At 58.5% G+C, this 9,825-nt stretch overlaps 5 protein-coding genes and 1 pseudogene across 5 annotated transcripts; 1 reads left to right on the top strand and 5 right to left on the bottom strand.

Annotated features, from left to right (window-relative positions):
* Positions 1 to 416: 416 nt before the first annotated feature.
* Positions 417 to 1,841, bottom strand: ACA1_321440 (uncharacterized protein; the record flags this gene model as incomplete). The annotated part of the gene is made up of 6 exons (XM_004356923.1): positions 417 to 509; positions 586 to 710; positions 799 to 870; positions 1,013 to 1,143; positions 1,238 to 1,354; positions 1,618 to 1,841. 6 exons carry the CDS (start codon positions 1,839 to 1,841, stop codon positions 417 to 419), a joined length of 762 nt encoding a protein of 253 aa, XP_004356978.1.
* Positions 1,842 to 2,118: 277 nt separating this feature from the next.
* Positions 2,119 to 2,844, top strand: ACA1_321430 (uncharacterized protein; the record flags this gene model as incomplete). Its single annotated transcript, XM_004356922.1, has 4 exons — positions 2,119 to 2,296; positions 2,377 to 2,463; positions 2,522 to 2,608; positions 2,687 to 2,844. The coding sequence occupies 4 exons, from the start codon at positions 2,119 to 2,121 to the stop codon at positions 2,842 to 2,844; spliced, it is 510 nt and encodes a 169-aa protein (XP_004356977.1).
* Positions 2,845 to 3,013: 169 nt separating this feature from the next.
* On the bottom strand, positions 3,014 to 3,730 carry ACA1_321420 (annotated as a pseudogene).
* Positions 3,731 to 4,931: 1,201 nt separating this feature from the next.
* Positions 4,932 to 6,203, bottom strand: ACA1_321410 (uncharacterized protein; the record flags this gene model as incomplete). Its single annotated transcript, XM_004356921.1, has 5 exons — positions 4,932 to 5,174; positions 5,245 to 5,346; positions 5,423 to 5,485; positions 5,765 to 6,016; positions 6,102 to 6,203. The coding sequence occupies 5 exons, from the start codon at positions 6,201 to 6,203 to the stop codon at positions 4,932 to 4,934; spliced, it is 762 nt and encodes a 253-aa protein (XP_004356976.1).
* Positions 6,204 to 6,587: 384 nt separating this feature from the next.
* On the bottom strand, positions 6,588 to 8,364 carry ACA1_321400 (encystationmediating serine proteinase; the record flags this gene model as incomplete). The annotated part of the gene is made up of 8 exons (XM_004356920.1): positions 6,588 to 7,054; positions 7,121 to 7,277; positions 7,357 to 7,519; positions 7,603 to 7,685; positions 7,756 to 7,867; positions 7,932 to 8,046; positions 8,122 to 8,214; positions 8,283 to 8,364. The coding sequence occupies 8 exons, from the start codon at positions 8,362 to 8,364 to the stop codon at positions 6,588 to 6,590; spliced, it is 1,272 nt and encodes a 423-aa protein (XP_004356975.1).
* A 384-nt stretch (positions 8,365 to 8,748) lies between these two features.
* ACA1_321390 (uncharacterized protein) lies at positions 8,749 to 9,780 on the bottom strand (the record flags this gene model as incomplete). The annotated part of the gene is made up of 2 exons (XM_004356919.1): positions 8,749 to 9,366; positions 9,394 to 9,780. The coding sequence occupies 2 exons, from the start codon at positions 9,778 to 9,780 to the stop codon at positions 8,749 to 8,751; spliced, it is 1,005 nt and encodes a 334-aa protein (XP_004356974.1).
* Positions 9,781 to 9,825: the final 45 nt, after the last annotated feature.

Here is a 9,825-nt window from a genome sequence, read left to right as displayed (position 1 = left end):
ATTCCCTTCAACGATGAATGAATTAATTCATCGTTGGCATGCGTCGATTTTGATCGATATCTACATCGAAGATGATTCTCAAAAATTGAAAGCTGTTGCGCCACGCGTGAGATCAAGTGTGAATCGAGCATACCCTTTCCGCCCCTCTTGTTCGACATGCTGCCTAGTGATGTGGTGCGAGTCCGTTGAGCGCGATGATGGCAAGCGTAAATCCTCAACTCCGTTTATTTTTCCGCTTCTTTTCTTTTTTTCTCAACCGAGAAATAGAATCAAACAATTTCCTGCACGCGCTCGCGTGTTGCGTGTTGTGTCATGTGTTGCGTTCATCCACTCTCTCAAAACTGTTACAACAACAGGGATGAACGGCGCCTTTGGAGTTGGCCCGGCTCCTTGTGTGTGCGCCGCTGACTCTTTCATCAAAAGGGGTTGTAGGCATTGCGTTGCTGCTGCTGCGTGACCGCCGCCACGGCGTAGCTGGTCGACGGGTCCAGCTCCGGCGGCTGATAGGCCTGCGTAGCATCACCATCATCATCATCACCACCGCCATCATCCACGACACTTGGTGAATGCGAGGGTGGTCGGTACCTCGGCCACTGCGTAGGGATTGGTCGGGTCGTTGGTCGGACCACTGCCGCCGGGGAACTCGTGAGAGGGCGAGGAGGTCGAGGCGCCGAAGCTGGGCGTCGGCGGCGGCACGTATCCGCCTCCCTCTGTCGACGAAGCACATGCACCACCGCACACGCATCGTCAGTGGCGGTTGTCGGATGGCACGGGGTACCGGTCGTGTGGCTGTCGTACCGACGTCGGTGTCCGATCGGCCGCTGTAGCCGCCGCCGCGCTGAACGCTCACCCGCCCGAGCTTGCTTTCGACTGGCACAGCCAGGGAGGGCAAGAGTGAGTGACGCATGTTACCGTCGATTGATTGTGGTTGGTCGATCAATCGATCGTTTGATAACCAGAGATTGATGAGTGGCGGGCGAGTGGTGGTGAGCGGGAGGGCGGGCGGGCGTACTGTGAGTGACCTCGGTGCCGACAATGTCGTGGAAGAAGACCCAGAGGATGACGTGCACGGCGGCGAGCACCATGTTGCCCACGCCCGCCACGATGCCCCACGTGCTGATGCCCGTGCACAGCAGGCCCAGCCTGCTCCGCGCGATCGTGTGTGTCGTCCGACATGTGAGACACACACGACACACACGACCCGCACGACAGGGGCTTGGGTGGTAAGGCGCCGTACATGAAGAGGAGAGCGCCGCGGCCGTTGTAGGTGGCCAGGAAGAGGAACCAACGGAGGACCTTGACCCGGATCCAGTTGAAGGGGAAGCACGAGCCCACGACGATGAACACGCCCGCCCTGCAGTACACCCACCCACGGCTGTCAGCAAATATATATGAAAAAATATCAAATGAAATGAATGAATAATGCTCTTAATATTGTGGCAATATAGAAAACGGTCATTGAGATAAATGAATGTTTCGACGCAAAGCTGAAGCACTACGTGAACGAGTTACAAATGAAATTGTCATTAAGAATGAAAAATGGAGCGAAAATGTGGCATAAAATTGAAAATCTTGACAAAAATCGCGTTGTGGGGTGAATAGGAGATGAGAGCGTACAGGAGGTAGATGGAGACAATCCAATGCAGCGGGCTGAGGTCGAGGGTGAGGAGGTTGAAGATGACCACCGGCACGATGCACAGCGCGAAGATTATGGTAAGAAAGTTCATAGTGAGCTTGACCGGCAGACGGGCCACCGTGTCGTGGAGCGAGCGCCAGCAGCCCTTCTTCGGCGTTGGCGTCACATCAGCGCCGCCGTACGTGATCGGTTGGCTCTCATCCATCTTTTTCTCGAGCTGGTCTGGTGGCGCGGTCTGCGTCGCTGCGAATCGAGCAGAGAGATATTACAAAGAAAAGGGAGAAGAGAGGTGGCCGATCGCGAAACTGGAACTTTGTTAATTAATTAAGATACACAGCAGACCAGGGATTTTCCACTCCCAGTCCAAGTCCTGGTGCGGTTCACCGAAGGCCCCGTAAAGTTCGCCGGAGGCAATCCCGCGAGTAGGTGCGGCTATAAAAAGTCGCATCTCGTTTGGTACCTCACTCCTCCAGCGCTCTACAATGTTGACCGCAATGACCGGTACCGCTCGCGCCGGTGCAGCCCTTGCGGCCGTGCTCCTCTGCTGCGTTGCCATGACTGCTGCCAACGCTTCGATCGTGTCCGACGTCTCGAAGCAGTTCGTTCACGGCAGCGCCAACCAGTCCTACACCGAGGCCCTCATCATCGTCAACAACAGGGGTACATCATCATCATCATCACCTCCTCTTCTCACAAGAACACTCATCTAACGAATAATCGGACAATAATGATGAGACCAGAATGGAACGGAGTGTGGAAGCTGCTCGGCTTTGATGTGACGGGCGCATCAGCGCTGACTCGATTCCCCCCGTCCTTTGGTGTTGGCGGTACGCACACCCACACCAGAAGGACATGTAACATATATGTTACTCATACTTTTTTCAGGCGTTGTATGTCACATTGGACCGACCAATGCCAACCAGCCCAGCGACAAGTGGCACGCCACCTACAGCTTCCTCACCGCCACCAACGGTATTGACAATACATGTCCCAATATAAGACTTATGTGCTTGATCAGACTGATTCGCATACACACGTCTGGGCGATCAGGCGTGGTCTTCTTCGAGTTGGACTACGCCAACGGCAGGTCATCGCCCATGCACATCAGCACCAGGACTCGCTTCGAGAACACGACCGAGACCTTCAGTGATTTCAACGCCTCGGGCGGCAAGGGTTTCCTCTTCTCCTTCGACTACGTCCCCAACTAAGTGACGTTAGGCCTCCTCTCCTTACGAAATGATCGAATTTAGTTCCCTTTTATTACAAATAAACTGACCAAATAAGGTAAATTAACTTTAATGTGTTGCAGAGTAACGAGAGTGTGATCTTAGGCTCTATTGGAGGAAAGATATCTTTTATTCACAGGTACTGGCGCAGTCACAGGGAAGAGGGCAAAGAGAGCAGGTGAGCGCGAGCCTTGCGCACGTCCTCCTGGGCCTGGATGAGCAGCCGGTGGGCCGCGATCTTGCGCTCTTTGGCGTCCAGCAGCCGCATCTCGGCCTTCTCCCTCTCGCCCTCCACCGCCTCGCATCGCCCAACGCTGGCCTCCGCCCAGCTCAGTCCAGCCTCCGTAGTCGTGGTGACCGGTCCTCCTGGCGCTGGCGACTGAGCTGGCGCAGGCTGAGGGGGCTGCTGATTCGCGAATTCGTCGCGGTGGCGCCGATCAGACGGTTGAGATGGCGTGGCGGTGGTGAGCTGTCGACGCCTCTTCGGCTCAGGGTCGCTGGCCTCGAGCTGCTCTTCGTCCGCGTGCGGCGGCCTGGGCCGGCCTCGTCGGGGTATGACGCGCGCAGCAGCCGGTTGGTCTCCCACTGCGAGCCAATGAGTTAAGATTACAGTGGAATTGGCGCACGGCGTTAATAACGTACCATTGGTGGAGCTCGTTGAGGTCGTGGTTGCTGCTGATGTGGTTCGAGTGGATCTCGGCCTGGCCGCTGGCACCAAGGTTGGGCGCTGTGGACCCTGGTTGTCGCCTGTATCCTCGTCGTCTTCCAATTTGACGATTTGATGATCGTCGGCGATGAGGCGCACCATCAGGGGCTCCATGGCCACGAGAGCCGACTGGCGCTTCTGCCAGTAGCTGTAGCCGGCCATGCCTTCATCAGTCCACTCGATCTCCCAATCGATTATATGGTCTGGTTCGGAACAGCCAACATCAGCCAACAGCACCAGTTAGCAAACTAACGACCACCAACCAATCAAAATCAAACAACTGCTGGGCGAGTGGCACCTGCGTGTTGCAGGCCAGTGAACGTTGATCCGGTAAAGATCTTCGCGCGTCGCTTCTTGCACACGAGAGAGAAGAAGGGGAAGGAGGCGGGCGCCGAACTCACGGTGCTCTGTGTTACACAGAGGAAACAACTCACAATCCTCATCAAACACTCGCTTTCAAGCGATCCAGGCCGTACGCAGTGCTTCCACAGAAGGTGGAGGATAAAGTCGGCCATGGCCAACAATCGGTCTTCGTGGGGGTGCCGTCTCGCCCAGCCTGTCGACAACTGTCGTTGCTCCTCATTAATCGGTTCCCGTGCAGCACCGCAAAAGTGACCTATGTGGGGACTCGTACCGGATGCAGCCGCATGAAGTCGCACACAGCCATTTGGTGGTGGTCCAAGGCCCGCATGAGGGTCCGCAAAGAGCACACGCGTCGGCCATCGTCGTCGATCTCAGTGTTACGTTCTATGTGGCCCAGCCACCACCACACCGCCGGGCGATAGCCCCAGGGCTTCACTTGGAATGGGTAGGCTTCCGCCACGTCCTGGAAGTGGCACCTGAGCGTCTCTGGGTTGGGTGTTTTGTGTTAAATAGAAATCGATTGAATGAATAAATGTTCAGAAGTGTAAAAAGCGGCGGTACTCCGCAGACGAATGTCTGTGGCTGGTTTGAATGTGCTGGTCATGGTACTCAGTGAGTGCGCAAGTCAAATGTCGAGTGGAAGAGCGTAAGTGCTTTACCAAGAACTAACTCACAAGGCAGAAGCTCGTGAGTGCAACGAAATGCCAACTCCACCCAACAGAGATCCTGCAGATAACCGGTGCTGCTTCTCCTGTTTTCAAGGCAAGCGCCACCGAGCGCTTCGTGGCCGATCCACTCGTTGAAGTGCGCTGATGTGAAGCTGAGGGTCATGTCGTTCGCCCACAAGAGAAGACCACGGCGCTCCGTGACTTTGCCGTCGGGCAATCCGTGCTGGAACTCTCAACGCGTGCCTCAGTCAGGCCCAATTTCGACCGAAACTTGTATTTCAAATTGATTTTCATTGGTCGTGCGGCGCCGCGGGTTGAGAAAGACAACCAGGCTACAGTGAGCGGAGGAAGTAGAGGGGACTGAGGGAGAAGAAGATGGCGGTGCAGAGCAGGGCGAAGAGGAGATTGGTCTCGGCGGTGTTGAAGGGCGACCGCGGCATGCGCAGCCTGCCCGCCCAGCGCTTGAAGCCCCAGTGCAGGCCTATCATCGCGCCGGCGACCACCACCAGCTTGGCCATCAGCGGGACGCCCACCAGCACCAGCACAGCCACCAGGTACAGCACTACCATCGCCCCCTTCTATTTGGCAGGAACGTTGTAGTCAGCACAAGCAACATTGTGCTGGTGATGGAGATGGTGGTCGTACCACCCTCTGGTCGAAGTGCGACATGCAGCGGCGGCCCTTGGGTGGCGCCTGGTCGGCCATCTGGCGCTCGTTCACCAGCTGCGCGATCTGGGTCTTCTGGGCCTGTAACATTGTGAACATGATATGTCATGACGATGATGTAGCAGTAGTAGTGTCTATCGTGGAAGGCCAAGCGCACCTCAACTGTGGCGTGGAGCTGCTCGAGGTGCAGCGCTACGTTATCCTTCATGTGGTCCTCCATCTCCCTCCTCAGAATCTGTAGAATATCAAAAGATGAAGATGAAAAAAGATGCATAAGATGAATAAGTACGGCCGAGGGTAGTGGAGGTGGTTGGTTTGGCGGCCCACGTACGGTCTCGTCGCAGCCGAACCTGCAGGGCACGCTGGCGAGCGGGCACTCGTCGCTCAGATGGGCCGCCACGTCCTTCCTCTTGAGCCCGCGCGCGTAGCAGTCGTTGGGGCACGGCTGGGCCACCTCGCCGCACGTCGCCAAGTGGTCCTCCACCCCGTCGGCCCGCACCACGGCCCCGCAGCTCTCCGGGCACGGCAAGAGGTCGTCGTGGGCGATCTCGGCGTAGGGCCTGGGCCAGACCACACCACCAGAGGTGGCGGCCCGCTTGAGTAGTGCCTGGATGGCCTTGGCCGGGCGGAAGTCCTCGAGGGCCAGCTCGCGCCCGCACGGGCAGTGGGCGTCGAGGGCCGGGCGCTCGACGGCGCACTGCCAGCACCACACGTCACCGCAGCACGGCGACTCGACCACGTCCTTGGGCTCCTACATGGCGGTGTCGCGGTTCATGGTGTTAGCATCAACCACCACCACCACAACAGTCAGTAGGGGGTATGATGAGGAGGCGGACCTTGCCGCAGGCGGCGCACTGCACGAGAGGCTGAGAGGTGGTGGCAGCTGAGGCGTCCTGCAGGATGGAGTGAGTAGGGTAATAGTCGTTGGTGCTGCTCATTTCGTAGTTAATGTGTGGCCTGATGCGGTAGTCTTCGATGTTGGGGTTGGTTCTTGAAAGCTTGCAAGCCTGGCCTTTACCTGCGTTCTCGAGTGCCTACGTGCAGCGTCGGTGACGTGTCGGGTGGAGAAAAAGAATGACAGCTCCCCTTTCCGCGGTTCCGCTTAGGCGCAAACGGGAAAAAAAGAAATGAAACTAAGAAATGAACGGTCAAAAGGACCCCAAAAGGTGTTTGTGTCCGGACATGCGTGGTCTGGGGGAGGTTTGGTAGCATGGCTGGTCTTGTGGCCAAAGGTGTTTATGGTGTTTTTGATGTGGCCCAAGTTGGTCCTCCTCCATCACAATCATTGTTTTCTTCTGATGGTCACTCACGATTGGCGCCGATCAGCAGTTGGTGTAGAGCAGCTTGTTGGGCGTACATGGACAGGCCGTGTCTGTATCCGGTGGGCAGGCCAGGTCAATCACGCCCTTGGTCGCCTCCCGGTTGAGCGCCTTCTCCACCTGGGCCGGCGAGTAGCGAGGGAACTCGTCCAATAGGATCGCAGCGGCGCCGGCCACGTGTGGGCTCGCCATCGAGGTGCCGGAGACGGTGTTGTAGACCACGTTGGGCGGCAGGCCCGGCACGTCGATCCAGGCCGACTTGATCAGCTCGCCCGGCGCGAAGATGTCCACGCACTTGCCAAAGTTGCTGAAGCTGGCGCGACGGTCCTTGGGGCTGCCGGCCTCGGTGGCGGCGATCGTGGAGGCGGCCACGGTGATCGCCTTGCGCTCGCTCGCCGGACTCACCGTGCAGGCGTCGGCGTTCTCGTTGCCGGCGGCCACCACGAACGTCACTCCAGCCTCAACACCAGCTGTGAAACACGGTAACTGACATAATTAGAAAAGATGTAATTAAGATAAAAAGGAACATTACGCACCAGCAACGGCGGCGTTGACGGTGGCCAAGCGGTTGCCGCCGAGAGACATGTTGACGACGGAGGGACGGCACTTCTGCAGGGCTCGGTTCACACTCCAGTCGATGCCCGAGATCACGCCATCCCAGCTGCCCGTTCCACCGCACCCGAGCACCTTGACCTGCAATCACACCACGCAATGAAGTGTGATGGTCATAACACTGAAGGCCGCATTCCAGCTCAGTGGGGCGGTCCCGCACAGCGATGATGTGGACATGCTTGGCGACGCCGTAGACACGGCCCCCGAGAATGCCGGCCACGTGTGTGCCATGACCGAAGCAGTCGGTGTCGATGCCATCGCCCACGAAGTTGGCGCCCCACTCAGCGCGGCCTTGGAATTCCACGTGAGTGATCAGCACACCACTATTAATTACCAATTTAGGTCAGTTTCCTAAAGAGACACAAGTCGCTTTTTTGGAAGAGGCACGTGCCTGTCAAGGACATACGCGTCCACTCCCTGTCCCGTGTATCTGTAGTTGTAGTCGTCGTCCACTTGGTTGATGTCGTGCGTGTCGATGCGGGCCAAGTTCTGAACAACGCCACACATGTGTCACAATCGCAACATGCCGGACTCGATGCCATGGCAGCAGTTGCTGTACCCAGACGACGTCTTCTTGTTCTTTGCACTCCTCGGGCGATTGGAGGGAGTGGACCACCTGATTCTCCTCGACCAGGACCACCAAGGGGTGCTCCCGCACTTTTTGGAGCGAGCTGAGTTGGTGTGGGATGAGCTTGTTGAGGATGATTGAGCACTGAGTGGTGGGGAGGGGGGTACGCGGGCGATAGCTTGAGGTGGAGCGCGCGGAAGCTGTCGCCGATGGCATAACTGCGCTTCAATTCGCTGCCATCAGCGACGAGGGCCGACCGCAAGGCGGCCACGTGCATTTCGACTGGTACCAATCACATGTGACAGTCAAACACGATAATAGGAACTAAACGAATCGGGGCAGAGCGGGGGGGGGTACAGTGGGGCAGAGGAATGTCAGACTGAAGGAGGGCCAGGTACTCGCCGTCGATGTGATGCGAGGCATTGTGGGCCACGTTCAGCGGAGCAATATCTGGAGCATCCCAAGAGGGTTCAGTGTCATCAACAAAGCAGGGGGGCCTCACGGGGTCGGGTGCGTACGTTGGTTGGCCCGGGCGAACAGGGCGCAGTAGAAGAGGACGAGCAGAAGGAGGAGGGGGATGGTGTGCTCTACTAGCTTCATGGTCAACAGAAGTCGGCAAGTGGATAAAATAATAGGTTAGTACACACTTCTATCTGCCAGCCTGCGAGTAGCTCGAGACACCCGATAGTTTGAGCTTTTTCGTGTCCGCGGACCCGGGTGGCCTCACGCACCTGAAGAGGGGGGTGACGGAGACCAACACCAGGCTAACCGCGGGAGTGCACCCAAAGGAGTACCAGTCGCGCAGAAAGGTGGGTGTAGAGACTTGAAAGCACGTCGAACGAAAACACCCACAAACGAAAGACAGCGGAGGACAACGCCACACACATGTGTCGTGCATGCGCGTGAATGTTTGTAAAGTGGAGCTGGTTTGAAAAATGAAAACAACAACAACAACATCTGCGTGTACACCTGTGTGCCAGATGCCTAGACGGCAAGATTGGAGGAGGGGATGTATTCGTAGGTCGACCGCTTCCGCTTCACGTAGAGCCAGCCGCCGCCGCCCACGACCGCCAGGGCAACGATGACCGCCGCGATAACGATCAGCACGATGCCGTAGGTCGGGAACCCGTCGTCGTCGTCGTCCTTCTTGTGCGGGGCGGGCGAAGGCGACGCCGGGCGCGTCACCAAGAAGCCGCCCACCTGGGTCTGGTCCACGAAGAACAGCGACGCGCAGCACCGGCCGACCGGGCACGAGTCGCTCAGGGCCACCAGGGTCGCGGCGCTACACGAATCGTTGGTGTAGAAGCCAACCGCGAACTGGTCGGGCTTGGTCTCCGGGTCGGGCACGACCACCTCGTAGCGGGTGAAGTTGGCCTGGCCGTCGGTGCCGCGGCCGACGTAGCAGGTGTGGGTCTCGACCGTGGTGGTCACGCCGCCGACGCACGAGGCCACGCCGTCGACGTTGGCGCAGCCGTTCTTGCAGAAGGCGGTGCGGAACTTGACGGTGCCGGGCGAGGGCGAGGCGGAGGGCGAAACGGCGGAGGGAGAGGGCGAGGGCGAAACGGAGGAAGGCGAGGCGGAGGCCGATGGGGAGGGCGACACCTGCGAGGGCGAGGGCGAGGGCGAAACGGAGGAGGGCGAGGGCGAAGCCGACGGCGACGGCGACACCTGCGAGGGCGATGGCGACGGCGACACCTGCGAGGCCGACGGCGACGGCGATGGCGACTCTTCGGCGGGCGAGGCCGAAGCCGAAGCCGACGGCGAAGGTGTCGACACTGACGACGATGAGGAGGGCGAAGGCGAGGTTCCCAAGGAGGGCGAGGCCGACGGCGAAGGCGAGGCCCCGAACGAGGGCGAAGGCGAGGGAGAAGAGGAGGCGGCGAGCGGAGAATAAGAGGGGGAGGGAGAGGGGGACGTTGACACTCCTTGAGCGGTGGTGGTTTCGAGGCCCAGCAGCAACAGGGCCACGGCCAGCGCGGCGGCCAGCAGGCAGGCGTGTGTGTGGCAGCGTTGCATGTGGGCACGGTGCGTGGTGTGTAGTGGTGTATTGAGGGTTTAGTG

This window comes from Acanthamoeba castellanii, assembly GCF_000313135.1.
Source record: "Acanthamoeba castellanii str. Neff unplaced genomic scaffold scf7180000084439, whole genome shotgun sequence".
NCBI classification, from domain to species: Eukaryota; Discosea; order Longamoebia; family Acanthamoebidae; genus Acanthamoeba; species Acanthamoeba castellanii.
Note: the sequence above shows the minus strand (reverse complement) of the source record. Positions and strands in the feature narration are given on the sequence as shown.